We start from the raw sequence: 21299 nt of genomic DNA, 5'->3' as shown, positions 1-21299 counted from the left end.
AGCAACAAAGAAGATAAATGCTGTTACCTTGGGGACATGAAGTGCATGTGCTGGCAGTTTTCTCACAGGTTTGGCATGAAGGATCGCATGGCTCAAACTGAGTAGTTGTTGCTGTATTAGGAGATAAGGAGGAAATGAGTTAATAATGTCACTTTATATATTTGTGGGCATGCGTGCCCAGAATACATGGTTCCAGATATGATTATTTAGTATCATTTAGATAATAAAGGGAAATAAATGCAAATCTTGCTGAGATGATGAGACTTTCACCTTGACTGGAGATATTGCCCATAGTAACACAGAATATGAATGAAATAAGGGGTGGGAACAATGTCTACTAATCATCAACAAGGCAGCATCCATCTAGATTTCTGTTAATTACTTAATTCACGTTTTGCAACTGAAATCCTAATTTTAAAATGTGCAGAAATATACAAGCCACAGTGGCCTTCTACCTATTGCAATCCTATTATAACAGTTTTCATGCCCTCCAACATTTCTCTGATGAAAATAAGGACGTCCTATAACAACAATATTTATATCCCACCCATTTGCCCGGGTTGCCCAGCCACTCTGGGCTCCTGCCAACGTATAAAAAGCACAATAAAACAGTTGCTTCCACTGTGGCAGCAGGAGCAGGCAAATGCACGCCTTGGAGGCTGGATCTGCTGCCCATGGGGATTCTGCTGCCTGAGGCGGTCGCCTCACCTTGCCTCATGGGTGAGCCAGCCCTGCAAATCAGGTTCATTGCAGCTGATAATTGTCCTCACTTTGCTGAAGGGAACATCAGAGAGTAACGATGCACCACTGTGGTGTCTATTGTACGTGAAACATTGCCTAATCATGTGTCCCTACAAAGGACTAGCCTGTGACAGTGGCTTTTTGTTACCTGAAGTGAAAGGCAGTATTATACCTCCTTCCCATTCTACATGCAAAAACCAGCTGGACTGGCAGCTTGATCTTCTTTAAAACTCTGGCAGTACAATAACATTCTTCATTACACCTGAGGCAGCAAGCTGGTTAAAGGCTCAGGGCAGGCCATGGGGTAAGCAGAGCTCTTTTGTACAACAGAGGGGAATGACTAGGGCAGTCAGAGGAGGAAGGAAAGAGGGACAGGGGCCAGTGTTGCCCGCAGCACCCCTGACCATCATTCAAGGCACCCCAGGGTGCTGCAGCACACTGGTTGAAAACCAGTGAACTAGGGAGCTCAGGAGAAACAGAAGGAGTACGGCTGCTGACCGCCCCCACATCTACTGGCTGAGGCAGCTTCCTCATTCTGTTCCTATGTCTATGATATCCTTATTTATCATTAGCTAGCACAGCTGATCTTACCCTCTGTTCTCAAACTAAAACGGTAATATTCAAGGTTTGCATAATGCTTTTTCCAGCTGCAAGATTATTAGTGCTGTAATATTTCCGAGTCTCCACCAGAGGGGACTATGTACTAGGCATTGTGGCCTAGTACATGAGCACATGAGACACGAAATGCTGACCAGTCAACAATTCTATCTTCCAGTCAGATGGAAATGCTTATAAATACTTACGTTCACAGCTGCTTTTGACATTACCCATCTCTTAAACTACATTCAGATATAATTTAAAAGGGGCTGCAAATGCATCTCTGTCCCAGGGAAGATCTGAAAACTTCCATGATTTCCATGAATGTGCTTCTTCACAAGGATACAGAATCAGGTGTGCTACTTAAAAAGCTGCATATGTTGATATGATGCAAAGTTCTTGAACTCTGATGCAACCAAATATGCTTTCACTTCATTTAGTCTAGTAATACAGCAATATCTTCTACTATATCCACCTGGTCTCCCTGAATACATTTTGTCAGTAAAGGTAAAGGTAAAGGGACCCCTGACCATTAGGTCCAGTCGTGGCCGACTCTGGGGTTGCGGTGCTCATCTCGCTTTATTGGCCGAGGGAGCCGGTGTACAGCTTCCGGATCATGTGGCCAGCATGAATAAGCCACTTTTGGTGAACCAGAGCAGCGCATGGAAACGCCGTTTACCTTCCCGCTGGAGCAGTACCTATTAATCTACTTGCACTTTGACGTGCTTTTGAACTGCTAGCTTGGCAGGAGCAGGGACTGAGCAACGGGAGCTCACCCCGTCATGGGGATTTGAACCGCCAACCTTCTGATCGGCAAGTCCTAGGCTCTGTGGTTTAACCCACAGCGCCACCCGTGACCATATTTTGTCAGTAGTCAAAGTAATAAGTGGCAAAGCCAACAACATAATTACACCTATAGGTCCATGGGGATTAGGAATTCTACAGTTTGAAAGCACTAGGGCATGTGATGAACCACTGGTGGGCAACTGGATGCATATTTGATTTCTTGTAGGTCAGTGAACTGCTGCTCAGGCATTAAGCCACAGATGTATACATGTCTCAATATTATCTGGGCAAGAGTTCTTCTGATATTATGTCTATTCAAGGCAGCTAGATTGATATTCTTATTAATGAATAACCACTTTTCCTAGACAACTTATTGTCTTCAACTAACAAGGAAATCCCAGTCATGTCTATTCAGAAACAAATCCTACTACATTCAGTGGGGCTTACTGAATGCAAGGGTTGCAACGTAAAACAGTAACTTTAGATGAAGCATAGCTCAACAGACCGATAAACCAGGCAAGGTACTCTCTGTACAAAGTCCTTCATTCCACACCCGAGAAATTCCTGTGATTACTTGTACAGAGTAGATTGTTGTAATCTCTTCACTCAGTACATTTACTATTATTTTCAGTGCCTGGAAACATTTCCTCTTCTGCCTCATAGGCCATAAAATGCATAATATCACAATGTATAATCTCAGTGGATTGCATGCAACCCTTCTGCCTGCAAATGGGACCTTCTTTCTCTCTTCTCCCTGTGCGCCTCCAATGCCCACCGTTCTCATCCGGAAGGCTGGGGGATCCCCCATAACAGATTTGGGGGTGGGTGGGGAACTTGTGCAGGCAGAAGTCTTTGTGCTAACAGGAAACAATCATTGGATACCATCCAATGTTCTAAAGTAACTTTTCATTCATACCAGACAGTGTGGTTCTCATGCTTTTAAACTGAAAATAAATGGAATGGTCTCAAATAAATGTATTCTGCTCTGACTATCTCTGAAAAATGTACAGTCAGAAGCAAATCTGTTCATCAGGTGAAGAACAGTAGAGAAAGTTTACCACCTTGCAGTTGCAACACTGCAGCAATGCACACATGACTGAAAAAAGTAACCTGTTGGGTTAGAATAGCAAGTGGCATGGATGCGATCGGAATGTGCTGCCTTTACAGCCAGAGGGGGAACTGTTTATTTATTAGATCATATTCAGTTTATGGCTTTGCAAAAGCTGATACAGATATGAATACAAATGCACAGAATAGGTAACATACTTCTAAGAGATAATTCTAATTATGGAATAAGGTGTAACAGAAACAATATATACATATAATAAAATCCTAGGACCTATCCAGTCTCTGAACATATAAGTACTGTATTTATAAATCTGAGGGTCTTATAGACCTGCTGAGAATGAAATAATAACCCCAATATACATTATTTCTCAGTCTAGTTATCATACTGACAGCCACTGAACTACAACATTAATCTAACAAATTAATGTCTAAAATAAATGCATGAAACTCCAGGGGGTGGGGAGTAGAATGTGTGTATATGTTGCTAGACTCCTACAATTCTACATTTTATAGGGATTTTATAAGGATTTTGTTTCAAAGATTTACCACCATTTTCTCTTGATGCCAAATTGCCAAATCCTTTTTGACACAGTTTTCATTTTGTAATCAGATTACAAAATCAGTGGAAAGGGAGGCATGGTGATTTACACTAACGTAAGATTAGCTGGCTTCTAATACTTGAATGTACATTTGTGGCAAAAGTCAGGCTGGATGAAAACTCACATTCCCAGTCCAGGTTATTTTGGCAGAGCCAAAACCAAAATGCCTTGGTGGTCAGGTCCAGAATCCAGCATGCCCCATCTTGGAGTCAGGAACAGCCCAAAGTTTGTTGTGCATTTCTAGAGATACCCAGTGTGGTATCAGATGACTGACAATCAGACCTGCACCACATTGAAGGCCTTCCCTAACATTCATAGGGCTGCTATATGTCCGTGATTTCCCAGAAATAGCCAGGATTTGTCCCTCAAAAAAGCTCAACAACTTTGCTAACAAATTTTTTGACTTGATTTTCACTTTTTGAAATAAGGCAACCCCACCATTCAAGGGCTATGTTTGTTCCCTGGCACCTCAAGGTAGGACTGAGAAATGACTCCTGTCTGAAACCCTAGAGAGCTACTAGCAGTCTATGTAGAGTAGCTTATACTGAGCTAGATATACTAGCCATCTGTCTCCGTGCAGGGCAGAGTCCTGTGTCCCTAAGGCCTGATGACACTCGTCCCCCAAAAGGCCTCTTGTCCATGTCATTTAGGGGCTCAATGTATATGCACATTTTCATGTTTCAGATATCAACTAAAACCATATTTGTGAAGTGCAGGATTCAGCTGATAAGTCCCTCTAGCAGAAGCCAGTGCAAAGGCTCTCACAGGACAACAAAGCTTTCTCCAGTCTCCTCCCTCTTTGCCCCCCCCCCATGGGCTAGGGGGGCAGGAGAACCCTGAGAATAGTGTGTGGTGGGAGGAGAGACAGTATTCAAATGATTTAAATTAATAAAAATAACATTTGCAGCAGCAGTAGCAGCTGTAACAATTTTATCTATTCAGCTATACATTATTATGACCATTTGATGTATAATATTCCTTGAAATTTTATTTTTTAAAAGAAAAAGCTCACATTTTAAAATATATGGAGGCCCTTTTGCAGAACACATATTCTTCTGGATTTATTTCCCTTTTGCTTCAGTGACCTGACTGAAGAACATGAAAGACTGGTGATGTAGCGTGTAAGTAATCTGCCACTCTAAAGCCCTTTCAGTTTGTTAAACCTCTATTCTATTCTATTCTATTCTATTCTAGTCGAGATGTTGTGGGTTTACATACAGCGCAACAACCCCTTCACTATTATCTCTCATGGCTTCCAAAATAATTTCATCATCTGGCGCACAAGATAAAATGCAGATGTTCTTTGTGCTACGCTACAATTTTTTTTCTTGGCTTACACTTAAAAGTCTGAATACCAGTCAAATTCAGACTCATCATTACTTTCTATCACAGTTTATTCACAGTTTACCCTAGTGTGGAACTGAGGATGCAATACTGTAGTGGAATTATGTTGGATGATGGGCTTTAAGATTTAGTGGAAGACTCACTGCAGTAATGCCACGCCAGATACACAGTCAGCATGACAGATATGCCAGAACAACTCCCTTGAGGCACCTGCAGAGTCACTTCACTCCACTAGTGAACATATGCCACATGGTGCCAGAGATATGGGTGGGATGGGGTAGCAGGCAGGAGTGGAATACTTCTTCCAAAACCCAAACAATACCCTCTCAGTTCATTGCCATCCTCCCGTCAAGGGCATATTTTGATACCAAGCTAAAATTTCACACTTCTTGACTTCACTGGAAAGGGGAAAACCATTTTTAAGCCATCCCTATGTCAACAACAGCCCCATGTTGTCACAACATAGTGTATGATATGTGTAGTTCTGTAACCAATCACATCACACATAATTGATATATAAACCCCACACAAGGAGACCATAATAAGCTGTGCAGCATGGGCCTCTGTCCCTAAGTGGTTCCCTTATGTTGCACACACTTAGCATTCAATATCACAGGGAACACAGGGAAGCTATGGGGAAGGGGCACTTTGATCACAGATGAAGCACTTTGCTTGGCTTCAAAACATGTTAGAAACTTGAATTTGTTGCTAACATTTCTCTGTCTAGAACTCGAAAGGGGCCTCAGCCTTGATACTCCAGACACAAACTTCCAACACTTAAGTCCACTTCAACAACTTGGGGTGCTAGAAAAGAGCACACTGTGCAGGAAAGCAAGGGAAGTGAATACCCTTTTGCTTTGCAGGATCACACACAGTGTTTCAACATCAGAAATATATGCACAGCCACTGCATTCTGCCCCTTCTCTCCCATGGAAGGGAGGCTGAGCCAAGAACACTGGCAAAGCACTGAAGTGGCATTGCTCCCTCATCTCTCTTGCTCATGCACGCAGGTTGTGGATGTGTCTGCTATTTCCTTATGATTTTTGTATTTTTTTGCCTGTGTATTTCCCCTTCTCCTGGGCTGAGCATACATTAGTTCTTGCTACATACATTTAAAGCACATAGGTTCCCCCAAAGAGTACTGTGAACTGTAGTTTGCTCCTCACAAAGCTCTAGTTCTTCGCACCCTTAACAAACCATACTACCCAAGATTCTTTGCAGGAGCTCATGTGCTTTGGATATGCTTTAAATGTAAGTTGTGTACACAGTATCACAAGCTGTTTCTCTGTGTAGTGATTATGTATCTCCTCCAGATATGTCATAAAGTAAGAATAACCATGCTCTGCATATTAATTAACCCCCCACCGCCTTTCCAGTGAGCAAAGCTGGTATCCTGTTAAATGAGGAAGGAAGCGCATGTGCAAAAGCTGTTTGGGCATGTGATTCCTGATGCAGACAAAAATACCTTCTAGCTGTATTAGGACAAGGCAGTTTTGTTACTGTCAGGTGCACTTGACACTTGCAAGTCCTACAGGGATGCTGTTGATTCCTTGCTGATCATTACTACTCCAGTCAGAATGGCACAATTAACACAGGTGGCATATTCCATCTGTGCTTGTAGTCTTTTAGAGTCCATACTCAGCTGGTTACATCTTCAGGTAGATAACTTTCCCCTTAAATTCCTGTTTATAGTATTGCAGTTTTAGAGAAAAGCAGCCCTTGGGAACCTTATTCAGTGAACTGGGCAGCCCACCCTTTCCATTAAAGCCCAAGGTAGATAGTAATATTTAAAATTAGATTTTTTAAAGTCTTACATCGTTTCCAGACAATTGGGTTTTGGCGAACCTCCAGGGAAAAGGACTTCCACAACTGTGGAGCAGCCACCGAGAACGCCTCTTTAAGTGCCCTTTCCGCCTGGATTTGGTGCACGGATGGTACCAACAAGAGATCGTTCTCGGCTGACCGTAAGGATCGTGAAGGGATATAAGGGAAGAGGTCTTTCAGGTCTGCAGAGCCCAAGCCATTGGAGGTATGCAGTTTCAGTCTCTCTATCAGTAAAATAGGATTGATAATCATTATTCATATTTATGAAACAGAATAAAAGCTGCAAGTAAGAGAAAAGTGCTACATGTGGGAGCTGGAACTTAACGAGTTAAGCTTTTCCCATGATGCTACACCATTCTGACGTCATTTTTAGAAGCTCGGGCGGAGCTTAGGAAAAGTTCGCCAGTCCCACTTTGAACTTTGTGGGGAAAAGACGTGGTCTTGGTATGGCTGCTAATAGCCCTGGAAATACCTGAGAAATGTTGGAAATAAATGCTGTATAGAGACAAACGGGACTCTGTGTGTTTGTCTGGGAGCTGATCCAGCAGGTGACAGTTTACAACGCTGTGCGAAGCTCTGCTGACCGTGACGAAGAAGAGCTGGGGTGGAAGCGTGCCGGGCAGCAATAAACCGCTAATCGAGGTTTGTAAATCAATTAGCGGGGGTCACGGCTAATAAAACAGCACAGGTTATGGACCCATAAATTACCGCTTGTAAAACTGTCGCGGGAGCTGTAAAAACTCTGCGGTGTCGAGCAGAGGCTTTGATCTGCGGTGTCGAGCAGAAACGGCAGGAAGTGCAGGCAGAAGCAAACAAGCAAGCGGCAGCTGCAAGACGCAGAGAAGTGCCTGCGTTGCTGTGGAGCCAAGTTGCTGAGAACTGCCAAGAGCTGAGAGCAGCTGAGGTGTCGTTTCTCCACGGAGCTGAGGAGCCGGAGGAGCTGGTGCGTTTGTAAGTACAGCTTGGGGCCCCTTGGGAGAACGGAAAGAGATGGCGGACGGCCATGAATCATTCTCCGTACCCTTCGAAAAATTAAACGGCCAAAATTGGGGAGAATGGAGCAGAAAGCTGAAGGCCTGGCTGGTAGCCAAGGGTCTGTGGGACGCGGTCTTAAGGCCTCCACTGCCTCAGCCAGCCGCCGGAGCTGCAGCAGCAGTAATTGCAGATGCGCATGCTTCGCAGAGGAAAAATCAGAAAGCCCTGGGAGCTATAGTGCTCAGTTTGGAGGGTTCACAGTTGCCCCATGTGGAGGGTTTGGAAACTGCGCATGAAGCTTATACTGCTCTTGAAAGAGTGCACCACAGAACCACGGCTGGTGCTAAAATCCATACCACCAGGCGGTTGTTTGAAATGAAGCTACGTCCAGGTGGGGACATAAGACAACATGTTACAGAGATGCTCTCTGTGTTTAATGAACTGCGGCTGTTGCAGGTGAACTTTACTGATGAATTGAAGGTTTATATTTTGCTAAGCTCTCTGGACAAAAGTTATGACAATTTATGTCTAACTTTGGAATCTATGAATCCGCAAGATCTGACTTTGGCCTACGTCACAGGACGCTTGGCTGACGAACAGGAGAGACGGCTCAGGGAGAGCAAGTCTGGCGCAGCAAGCTCCACCGGGAAAAAAGGGGGGGCGAAGCAAGATGAGAGCTTTGTTCAGGCTTTTGCAGCTCGTCGGTGTTACGTGTGTGGATCTCACAGTCATTTGAAAAGAGACTGCCCACAGAAAGCGAGAGCAGCTGGGCAGGAAGCCTTCAAGGACACCTATCATGGAAATCAGTCGGGTTTCCATGGGAACCAGTCTGGGAGAGGAGGCCAGCCTGGGAACGCAAGAGGAGGACGTGGAAAACAACACGAGACGTATCAGATAGCAGCGAGCATGGCTTTGTTCGAAGACGGCTGTGTGGAAAATTCCAAGTTTCGTTTTGTTATTGACTCTGCAGCTAATCGCAATTTGATTCCAGAGACACCTGCTGTCGAGAGGTGGAAGTGCACGGCAATACCTGCCGGGAAATCTGTACTGTTTGCAAATGGACAGAAAGGAAATCTGACTAACGTTGTAAATCTGCATTTTCGTGTTTTGCAGGAAACGCTGGAGTGTTGTACCGTTCCTGGGATGCACCACTGTCTGTTATCTGTGCCTTATTTACTGAAAAAGGGATTTACGTTTTCTTTTCAGGATGATGTGTGCACAATCTCCAAAGGAGGGAGGATGCTTGCCAAGGTTAAAAAGGGGCAGAATGATCTTTTCATTCTTAAAACGTCTCTGGAGGGTGAGGGGAAGGTTGAGAAAGCACAAGCCCTGTGTACTGAGATTCCCGCTCAAGTGCAATGTGCACATATTTGGCATGCTAGGACGGCTCATAGTTCAGTAGAAGAACTACAGGTGCTGCCGGAAGTTTCTAAAGGGTGTAAGATTTCAGAATGTGGACATGATGTAAGTTATGAAACTTGCAAGCTGGCAAAGATAAAAGGATGCAGTTATCCAAAGATTGAGAGGATAACCACTAGGCCTTTTGAACAAATTCACATAGATTTGTGGGGTCCTGTAAAGGAACCAAGTCTGGGAGGGTCAAGATATCTGCTCTCAATGCAGGATAATTTTACCCAGAATTCCTGGACACATGGTCTTAAATCCAAGGATGATGCAGCACAGCTGATCAAACGTTGGATTGAGGAGGTGGAACAGAAGTTTTCCACCAAAGTGCAAGCTGTCACAAGTGACAGGGGAGCTGAGTTTACAGGTTCTGCTTTGCAGAAGTACTTTCGCAAGAAAGGAATACGTCACACAGTGACTGCACCCAATCAGGGGGGGAAGGCAGAGCAGATGAGTCAGGCTCTGGTTAAAACTGCTCAGGTGTTGCTGAAAGATTCTGGGTTACCTCCACGGTTTTGGTTGGAGGCAATCAAGTATGTGAGCTTCACCTGGAACCGCACCTACAATTCCATGGTAGGGGACACACCGTTTGGGCTGTTGCATGGCAGGAAACCCCAGATTCATTTTTTGCGCAGGTTTGGATCGCTTGCTTCTGTGTCAGTACCTGCTGCGTTGCAGGGGCCAGATGGATCCAGGTTCCGGAAAATGATCTTCTGTGGGTATGAGCCAACAGCGAATGCGTGGAGATTTGCATTTCCTTCAGGTGATCAGAGTAAGTTACTGATCAGCAAACACGCTGAGTTCTATGAGCAGGATGAAAAGTCAAAACCTGCTGCCAAGCGTGATGTTCTCTCAGAGTGTCTCTCTGATTCAGAACAGGAAGATTCTGAGGGGGAAGAAGGGGAGGAAGAAGAAACTGAGTCTGATGATGACGATCAGGGAACTGACCAAAGTCAGGAACAGGAGGAGGTATCTGTAGTTTCTCCACAGGTTAAGAGAACACCCAAAAGCGAGCCCAGTTCTCCGGTAAGTGTAATGGAGAAGGTCCGAAAACGTTTTAAGTCAGAGGGGGAATCCCGTGAGGATGAGGACACCGGTTCTGGTGGCAGTGAGTCAGAGGTAACATCTGAGTTTGTGCCCAGAAGATCTAGTCGCTCAACGAAGGGAATTCCGCCGGACAGGTACCAGGCGACCAGCGCATGGGCCTGGTTCGCACAGTGTGCTTCTGGGAGTATTGAAGGGGTTCAACGGGTGCCTGGGAAAGATGCTGGGAAAGAGCACAAGGCAAAGGGGAAGGTGTTGAACTCAAAAGGGTCTTGTCAGAAGGTGCAGCAAGGGGGGGTGTGGGAGCTGGAACTTAACGAGTTAAGCTTTTCCCATGATGCTACACCATTCTGACGTCATTTTTAGAAGCTCGGGCGGAGCTTAGGAAAAGTTCGCCAGTCCCACTTTGAACTTTGTGGGGAAAAGACGTGGTCTTGGTATGGCTGCTAATAGCCCTGGAAATACCTGAGAAATGTTGGAAATAAATGCTGTATAGAGACAAACGGGACTCTGTGTGTTTGTCTGGGAGCTGATCCAGCAGGTGACAGTTTACAACGCTGTGCGAAGCTCTGCTGACCGTGACGAAGAAGAGCTGGGGTGGAAGCGTGCCGGGCAGCAATAAACCGCTAATCGAGGTTTGTAAATCAATTAGCGGGGGTCACGGCTAATAAAACAGCACACTACATGTCATCGTTTATTAATTATTATGTATTTAATTATTAGGTACTAATCAATCGTACAATAATATTAATGATTTCTCATTTACTTATTCATGTAATGCTATTGTTAAGATTTTTATTTTATTAAGATTACACCTTAAATTAAATTGAATTCAATACTTTTCTTAGATTTCTAAAATTATCATTATGCTCAAAACTGTGCTATATGTCAGGGTTTATTAATTATGTATTTAATTATTAGGTACTAATCAATCATACAATAATATTAATGATTTATCATTTACTTATTCATGTAATGCTATTGTTAAGATTTTTATTTTATTAAGATTACACTCTAAATTCAATTGAATTCAATACTTTAATACTATTATTATGCTCAAAACTGTGTTCATCTCAATGTGTATGTTTGTGGTGGTGAGGAGGGAATGTGGTTTTCAAGTGCATGTCTTCTCATTTATTTTTCCTGGATAAATCCTAAACAGGTTATGATGTGATCAAAACGTTAAACTATCAAACAATCTTGACGCACTGTTGATAGGGGAATGGAACTCAGTCAAGTGAGAGTCACTCCTGTGGTATAAAGTAGATGCAACAGCGCTGTGGTGAGTGAAGAGTGATGATGATCAGAAGGGTCCTCTGTCTTCCAGAGGCAGTGCAGGAAGAAGCACTCTGAGGCTGTTGCTGCTGTTAAGGGGGAGGGGGTTGACCTGTTAGAGGTTCCGGCCCCCCACTGCATTTTATACTAACATAAAATGTTCACCTTCATTCGTAAGAAACTATGTCTGTTCTTTCTGTGATGCATATAAATATTCTATTTGCATTAGTGAAGATGTAGTTTCTGTATATACATAGAGAATGATACTCATTTTGAGGCATTCAGGGTAATTCATATAACAGTTTGCTGCAGATCCACCTTCCCCTTGCATGGCGTTCAGGTCTGGTGTTAGTCGTGGGCCCTGCTGGGGTAGTGGACTGCCAGAAGTTGCCAAGTGTTGATGTTGGTCCTATATAAATACAATCACTTACATTTCTATACATAAAATCTATTTGAGAGTTTGGAAAAGGACGAGGTTTCCCCCCCAGTGGTTGTGGGCAGAGAGAAATGGTGGAAAAAAATCAGAGGAAGCATGGCAACATACCATTCCAGAATTTCCTATTTACTTGCTTTCTTTTGAGGTTCACACACTTTCCATGGAGTAACTGTAAAATTCCTTTGCAGCTAGTACAGTCGTTGGAGTCGAACCCTTTGCATGTTGCACAGGTCCGGTGGCATGGCTCACATTCTTCTGTGACCTCATCGCTGTAGTAACCAGCTCCACAATCACTCACACATTTCCCATCTGGAGGAAAAATAAAAAAGCCTTTATGTCATATTGTGACTGATGCCAGCTAAGTCCTGTTATTTGGAGCATTGAAAGTAGAGAACAATGTGTGATTCAATTGCCACTAAGCAAACTGGGGCACCCTAGGAAAGTTTAGCTCTACTAGAGAATGCAGATGCACAGCCCAAGTACACAGCCAAAATATAAAACGGGGTGTATAGTGTATAGATCGGTAAAATTAATATATAAAGTGTATTCATCAATGAATGAAGTGTGAAGTGAAAATGCACAACTTTAATCTCTCCACAAATTTCAAATTTGCAGGATGTTTAAAATGTATGAAGTACCAATGTTATTGAAGTGCCAAAGTTAAAACATACCAATATGCAATGATATTGAAATCTCTATAGTGTAGATTTATAATTGGGAAATCTGGTAAAACCCAGATATAAATATATAAGGTTAAAACATGTTTAGCACATGATTATATTTGGATTTTGTCACATTTGCTGGTTATAACAGTGGAGATTTTGATATCATTGCACATTGGTGTGTTTTAAATGCTGGCAGTTCAAATATTTTAAATATCTTTTAGATTTGAATTCTGTGGAGGGATTAAAGTGGTATGTTTTTATTTCCACATTTGTTATAATTTACAGATCTATACACTCATACCCAGGTTTGTGTTTTGGCTCTGCTACACAGCCTCCAAAACAAAGTCTAGAGAAGTAAGTACTCTTAAACATAATTTCTACCTTATTACTTACAACTGCTGGCCAACTTTCAGGAGCACTCTGGTTCTCTGTTGCAGCTTGGAGTATATGAAAGTTGAAAAACTGTAAAGCAGAGCCACAACTCCACCTCCTTATAATACCCCAAGCCTGATTTTCTTAACCTCTGACCCCAGAGAATCCACTTTGAATAAGATAACAAGGTCCAAATAACTTATGATAAGGGGACAAGGTCTGTACATCTGAGCCTCATAAAAGGTTCAAAGTGCATTTCACAGGTCTATACAAGTCTTGACTTCTGGAGTGTGGGCTGCATACTTGCCTGCCTGCAATTTCATAACCATACACCATAATAGGAGGCATGTGGATTATGCTACATGTTGACTGCAAAAAGTCACCTACAAAGAATGGAAGTGATATGAAACCATGTTCAGGCTAAAGTTACTTTGTGCCATTCATTCATCTCTTATATTGAACAAATTAAGTTTGCATCAACATGCTTAAAATGAAAGGCTCATTGGGAGTTTCGTTAATAAATATATATTCCCTCTTTACCCCAAAAGTAGGGGGTTGTCTCTGAATCTCATTGCTGCCATTTAAAATCCAAAGTTGATTAAAGTTTAAATGTGCAGATTTGAAGACATGCCTTTGTTTGATGCTCGTGCTTCTAGCGGCATTATTTCCTGAACCTCCGTTTACAAGCACTTAATTAAAATCAATGAAATTTTAACCTTGAATGCTTTAGGCTTATTGAAGCAGATGTCTGGGGGTCATTCTTTTTAAAAGTCCCATAGATTTAAGACTGTAGTTAGTCTCCCTTAGGGATGAAACGATCTGCCAATTTTAGTTGTCTCAGTTTCTCATGTTTCTAATCTTCAATTCAGTTGTCTCCATTTTTTTTAAGCCTCATGAAAATTCTTCAGGATCTTTAATGTACATTTCTCCTAATAAACATATTTTTATATGCAGTTTTGACTAATGTACACATTTTTACAAGCAATTTCTCCTAATACAGTGCATTATTTAATGCTATTTTCACAAATATTGAGTCATTCTTATGCATATTTTCTCCTAATACATACAATTTTGCAAACATTGTTTGGTTGGAGAACTGCATTGTATAATTTGGATAAGTGGGTATTTTGAAGGATGGCTATGTTTTGGTTAAGGGACGCGGGTGGTGCTGTGCGTAAAACCTCAGCGCCTAGGACTTGCCGATCGCATGGTCGGCAGTTCGAATCCCCGCGGCGGGGTACGCTCCCGCCGTTCGGTCCCAGCGCCTGCCAACCTAGCAGTTTGAAAGCACCCCCGGGTGCAAGTAGATAAATAGGGACCGCTTACTAGCGGGAAGGTAAACAACGTTTCCGTGTGCTGCGCTGGCTCGCCAGATGCAGCTTGTCACGCTGGCCATGTGACCCGGAAGTGTCTGCGGATAGCGCTGGCTCCCCGCCTCTAGAGTGAGATGAGTGCACAACCCTAGAGTCTGTCAAGACTGGCCCATACGGGCAGGGGTACCTTTACCTTTACCTTTATGTTTTGGTTCTCATATTGTTTGAGAAAGAGCAATTTTGACAGATTTGGCTTGAAATGGGAACTGAATGGTATTTCTGCCCCTTCCCAGTCTCTCTCAACTGAATGCACATTATGCCTTCTTGGGCAAGGCATGAAATCATTTCCCCATGTAAAATACTTGTCACCTTTCTTACCTAGAAGAAAAAACCCTTCTTTACACCAGTAACACTCATATTTGTCGCAGCTTCTGCAATTTGGCTGACACTCTATGCAAAGGAGAGACTTTTCATCATTGTACGTATTCTGAGGACAAGTTCGATAGCATTGCTGTTTGTACCTGGGGGGGAGGGAAGCATTTTTGATCATCATAATTTTCATTATGGATGGATAATGGTGCATCAAACAATTGCAACGAACAAGCATAATCCTCTCATAAATGTACTCATGTGTGGCAAGTGTCTCCTCTAAAATGAGGGGTGGCAATACTTAGGAATGTTTTTAAGTACAGTAGCTTAATAGTTACGGGAGCCTTTCTCAGACTCTGTCCCATGCTCTGTCCCCGGGTTCTCTGAAGCACAACAAGCAGGTCTGTGAAGAAAACAGCTGTAATGGCAGATGATGTGTGATTTCCATTGAGCTGCAGTCATGGGGATTAAATTACTCAAGCAATTGTCCTGGAAATCCCTTCCTGTTTTCATTTCCTCACTGAGGCTTCCAAGAGTTAAAATCTGTAGCAGTGCAGGCAGGATGAAGTTGCCTATCTGCCTTCACAATGCTACACATCACTGCCAGTTACAAGAGGGGGAGGGGGAGGGGGGCAGCAGAGAGCTCAGGATGGGGCAGCAATGGAGCCTGTCCATCACACCCACCGTTTGCCCCTTCCCCCTTGAAGACAACTGGGTTATGTTATGCTAGCCTTTGGCTCTCCAGGGGTTGCTGAGCTACTCTTCCCATCAGCCTGAGCCAGCATTTCCAATAGTCACTGATGATGGGAGCTGTAATTCAGCGTCATCTGAAGGGCTATAAATTAACCATCGCCACCCCCCATGCAAACAGCATATTACACCCTGCTTAGCTCTGAAATATCTAAGACACTGTTGTGTTTCAGAAAATAGAGAAAGAGAGGGAAAGTGGGGAAAAGAGTAATAAACTTACATGTAATAATTATGAATGCATGATGTGCAGGCTCTTGGGTCATCTGGAATTAAAAACAAACAACACATTGGAAACAAAATACTGTGCCAGTTTCTCATGTATCCAAATCTCAATTGGCTAAATGAACAGTGGAAAATTAAGAAATGCTTAGATAAATAGGGAATGCTATCAACATCATTGTTGTTGTTGATGATGACCATTCTAATTTAAATAGCTTTGGTGAAAAATGTCTCCTCTGATATATAGTTTTTCTTTGATAGCAAGTTTTTATTGTCTGGCTTAAATTTGCTGCCACTAGAATTCTGGATACATAAAGACTTCATAAGGACTAGCCTCAAACTGTATAACTTACCTTCTTTATATCATTACATTTATATCTTGCCTTTCTTTTGAGGAACTTAAGGTGGCATCCAAGGGACCGTCAATTCCATTTTATCCTCACAGTAAACCTGTGAAGTAAGTTAGGCTTCAAGATAGCGAGTTTCATGATCATGTTCACCCAGTGAGTTTCATAAGCAAGTGGGGATTTTAACCTAAGTCTCTCCAGTCTTTGTTTAACACTCCAGTCACTGCACCACACTAATATAAACTCAGGCCTATTTCTTAAGAAGACTCTGCTTCCGAAACACATAATAGTCAAAGACATATGGGAACATTGAGCAGAACAGTGCCAAATAATCACTAGTTATTTTCATGCAGGTGAAAGGTGTAAAAAACAGTTTTTCCAGAGAACAGAAAAACTACATTTCTAAATTGCTAAGATTATCAAAATTACATTGGTAGGTTGGGGACAGACTTTAGGCGTGCCCCCTTTTGATATCACAGGCATCATCTAATAGATACCTATTTCCACTTTCCCCTCCCCAAACAATGCCTAACACTTGCACTGGTTCCAGTAGTAGATAGGTAGCCGTGTTGGTCTGCCATAGTCAAAATAAAAAAATTCCTTCCAGTAGCACCTTAAAGACCAACTAAGTTAGTTCTTGGTATGAGCTTTCGTGTGCATGCACACTTCTTCAGATACACACTTGCACTGGTGGCAGATAGGACAGCCCTCTCCTTTTGAAGCAGTTCCCACTGCACAGAGTGATCTTCACATAATGAGATTGCTTGTATAGTTAACGTTTCTTGACAGTTGGTTTCAGGCTGCAATCCTATAATGCATACTGTTCTAGAAGATAGTCACCCTCTAAGTCAGAGATGTCCTTGGGTCCTCCAGATGTTGCTGGAATACAGCTCACAGCAAACCATACCACCAGCCACAGTAGCAGACAGAGGGCCAGCACAGGTGGGCTTCCAAACACCTTGGAAGTCAATGGGGAGCTCAACAGGTGTGGTGCCCATTTGACACTCCTGTTGCCATGCCCACACCAGCTCAGCTCCCACTGTCTTCCCCCTCCCTCTCTTCCTCCCAGGAAGTGTAAGCAGCACTCAGGAGCCAGGAGAACAGAACAACTTCATCTGCCCCACCAGACACTTCTGATTGACCATGTTGGTTGGGACTGATGGGAAATGGAGACCAGAAGCATCTGGAAGGTCACATCCAACGGTATTTTTCTGACGGTACTCAACGATACACAGTACCAACACTACCCCCCCCCCAATCTTCCAGTAGGGTAAATGGAGGGTTTGGAAAGCAAGCAGGCAACTGCAGCTATAATAATAATAATAATAATAATAATAATAATAATAATAATAATAATAATAATAATAATAATAATAATTTATTATTTATACCCCGCCCATCTGGCTGGGTTTCCCCAGCTACTCTGGGCGGCTTCCAAAAGAATATTAAAATACTATAATACATCAAACATTAAAAGCTTCCCTAAACAGGGCTGCCTTCAGATGTCTTCTAAAAGTCTGGTAGTTGTTGTTCTCTTTGACACCTGGTGGGAGGGTGTTCCACAAGGAAGGCGCCACTACCGAAAAGGCCCTCCGCCTGGTTCCCTGTAACTTGGCTTCTCGCAGTGAGGGAACCGCCAGAAGGCCCTCTGAGCTGGACCTCAGCGTCCGGGCAGAATGATGGGGGTGGAGACGCTCCTTCAGGTATACTGGACCGAGGCCGTTTAGGGCTTTAAAGGTCAGCACCAACACTTTGAATTGTGCTCGGAAACGTACTGGGGATTGTGAAAAGCAGGGTCATTGTGAGTACCAGCACCATTTTTCTATAAAAAAAGCACTGGCACATCTTAAGTGATGGCAGTGTAGTCCCTCTAGAAGAGCAAGTCTCTCAAGAAAGACGGCTGGTTTTCAGTATTCCTTTTTTTTAAAAAAAAAATCCAGCTACTGACATCAACACTGTAGCCCACTTTTAATGAACTATTTATTATTATTATTTTTAGGAAATATTTATAGCCCATTCTTCATCAGTGCTGATACAAGGATGGGGTACAACATAAAATAAATTATGCCACCAAATTTATACATAACCAACATTAAAACACATGTCTTTACATTGTGCCATCCCCAACACAAAATTCATTTACAGGTAGGTAGCCATGTTGGTCTGCCATAGTCAAAATAAAAAAATTCCTTCCAGTAGCACCTTAAAGACCAACTAAGTTAGTTCTTGGTATGAGCTTTCGTGTGCATGCACACTTCTTCAGATACACACAAAATTCATTGTTATTGCTAACTAAAGGCCAGTTTTAAATAAGCACTCATAGAAATATTTTTGGAATTGGAAATCAAAGGGTCTTTTTAAAAATAGGACTAATTATTTCTCTCCCTCTTAAATATGGGCCTTGTTTCAGTTGTTATATGATTTAGCCTCATAATAAGGAAAAGAATTGGATGCCATAGTTCAGTTTTGTAGATTGGGACTTAACTTATACTAAGTGAGTTGATGACTGTGCAGGAATTTGAGCATGTGTGAAAGAGAACAATCTTCAGCATGTCTGCTCAGAAATAAATCTCAGCTGAGTTCACTGGGGCTTACTCCCAGGCAAAGGAGCCAACCCCCAGGGGCTTCACCCCCCAAAAAATATATTTGAGGGAGCCACCCCCCCCCAAGTTGATGGGCATTGCTGTTCAAATGGTGTCCATGCACCACGCCATGTGATCAATTATGCAGGGCATAATACTTGCCTCCCCCCCATATTTTATTCAAGTTGGCACATCTACTCCCAGGTAAATAGGCATTAAGACTGCAGCCAAAGTCAGGCACCACTCTGAGTTCAGTACTGGACTACATATAATTTGCTTGGAATTTGCTGTGACAATACATTTTGTATTCCCTAAACCTTATGCCAGATGTGTTAGATATTTCACTACCTTAAGGTCAGGCAGTTGAAGATTTAGAAGACATCTGAAGGCAGCCCTGTTTAGGGAAGTTTTTAATATTTTATGTTTTATTCTGTTGGGAGCTGCCCAGAGTGGCTGGGGAAACCCAGTCAGATGGGCAGGGTATAATTAATTTATTATGATTATGATTATGATTATGATTATTTATTCTTAAAGTTAAAATGATTAAAGAGCAATGACTCTTGGGGAGAACAAACTCAGAAAGACATCACCTTCTCTTATCTAATCAGGACTCACATGGTCCCTGTGGATCTCCCATAATTCTAACGTATTGTATTCAGCATTCAGTCAGGAATCTATTTTACTATATCATCTTTCCAAGTATAGTGAATGTCTTTTTTTGAGAGAAAACCAGCTCTCTTGCCAAAAGCAATTGTTTAGAACTGTGACTGCTTTAAAGTTTGTAAACGAAAACAAGAAATTACCTGAGGAAGCTGTCAGTGTGCTGCACTCAATGTTGGGGGAAATCAACCATGTGGGCATCTATAAACAACAAACTACTGTAGGACTACAGGCGATGCTTTAGGCATACCAGGCAAATTTCAGTTCAACAGTATACTTCCACTCAAATTCAGACTCACCTCCCTATCTGTGCATCCCAGTCCTATGCATGCAGTAGGAAAGAGACCTTACTTCGTATAACAAGGCTTATGCTTTGACATTTAACTATACTTTAATATAGTGAGAAGAGGGGGGGTGTACTAAAAATACTCAATACCTTTTCAACCTAGAAGACAACCTGCAATGAAGCTCCCAACATACTGTTTTGATTGCAGAAGTTTGCAAAACAATTCATATATACATACAGCATCGATTTAAATTTCCATTGAAATCAGAAAAATGGAGGGTAATCTGCTTTCTAGAGCAACAAGCTTTTCTCCCCCCCCCCTTCTAATTAAATAAGCAAAATAACTATGCACAATGATGATATAATTTCATTTATACTGTTGTGGCATTTTCTTCAAAGGTGCAAAATTGATTACTGCTTTGAACAGTTAACAGCTGAGTTGGGTTTAGGAAACATGTCATTATGTTGACTCCAGTCCTTCTTAGAGAATCAGTCTCAGAAGGCGGTACTACAGGGGCTCATTTGGATTATAAGGTGCTTCGGGTGTCCATTCTGTCCCCCATGCTGTTCAACACCTACACAAAACTGCAGGGCGAAGTCATCTAGAGCCGTCTTTCCCAATCTTGTTGGACTACAACTCCCATCATCTCTTGTGAGCAGGGTCAGTGGTGAGGGATCTTGAGAGCTGTAATCCAATGTATTGGGGCCTGAGGTTGGGAAAGGTTGGTTTAGGTTTGGGTAGGGATGGATGAATCTGTCAATCTCAGTTCCTCATGCTTAAATTCAGCTGACACCAAGGGACTGCGGGCCTCAGGCCGCTGTTAGTCAGAAGCAAAGAGTTTCGTTCATATCTTGGCTGAAGATGTGCAGGCCCATGGCAAACAAATCAGAAAGTTATGGCTTCCGGTTTCATTTAAATCAGGAAAGTATGGTTAAACGAGCTTTGGATGCTCAGTGCAGGATTACATGGATCTTTGACTTGGTCCAGCTGACTTCAAAATCTTCGATGGTATTTGCAAAGTGCTGCTCATGAGAGAATCAGCAGTCAAGTTTTCAGAATTCCAACTCATATGAAGCTCTCAAATGAAGTAGAACAGGAAGTATTTTGCTGCTCAAGAGAAAGGCAAGCAGCTATACAAATCTTAGGCTCTGGGGAAGGACTTATAATAAGGATAGTTTTCAGCTAAAGGGGGGGGGGTTCTATAACACATGAGTTTTCCTATCTTTTTGGAAGTTTTTACATGTGAGGTTCAATGTAACTTTGAGACTCTTATGTCTGTGCATCTTACTGATGTAGAATAGAATGCAGATAAGAAATTCAAGAGTCTAGGCTTTATGATCTTGTGACAAACTGGTTATGACACAAGAGACAACACCCTTAATTTTATCTGCTAGGTCAATAGATAAGGCCAAGCTCTCCGTCTTGCTAGGTATTGTAGCTATTCATCATCAGGCATGATTTTGAGATACAGTGTATTTGTGTGTGTGTGGGGGGGGGGCTTTCTTTCCAACAGAAACCAAAATACTTTCTCCTAGTGAAAAATGTAACTGCCATAGTTCCAGCCATCAACTCATAAATGTGACAGTTGTGTCCTTTAGATGCATCATTAGCTTCTTTCAATATTCCAAAGTCATCCTTGTCC

The 21299-nt window shown here is 42.5% G+C and overlaps 1 protein-coding gene across 1 annotated transcript in view; it reads right to left on the bottom strand.

Annotated features, from left to right (window-relative positions):
- The window catches only part of LOC308597505 (proprotein convertase subtilisin/kexin type 5-like), a gene marked incomplete at its 5' end in the record, with an annotated part of 63231 nt that overhangs the window by 16030 nt on the left and 25902 nt on the right, over positions 1 to 21299 (bottom strand). Inside the window, 5 exons of the mRNA XM_081213336.1 lie at positions 28 to 111; positions 6950 to 7183; positions 12202 to 12402; positions 14822 to 14964; positions 15783 to 15825. Of these exons, the coding sequence (XP_081069462.1) occupies positions 28 to 111; positions 6950 to 7183; positions 12202 to 12402; positions 14822 to 14964; positions 15783 to 15825 (705 nt within the window). The remainder of the gene's footprint in view (positions 1 to 27; positions 112 to 6949; positions 7184 to 12201; positions 12403 to 14821; positions 14965 to 15782; positions 15826 to 21299) is intronic.

Source organism: Podarcis bocagei, assembly GCF_964188305.1.
Source record: "Podarcis bocagei genome assembly, chromosome: 11".
Lineage (NCBI taxonomy): Eukaryota > Metazoa > Chordata > Lepidosauria > Squamata > Lacertidae > Podarcis > Podarcis bocagei.
This window is presented reverse-complemented; position numbering and strand designations above follow the sequence as displayed.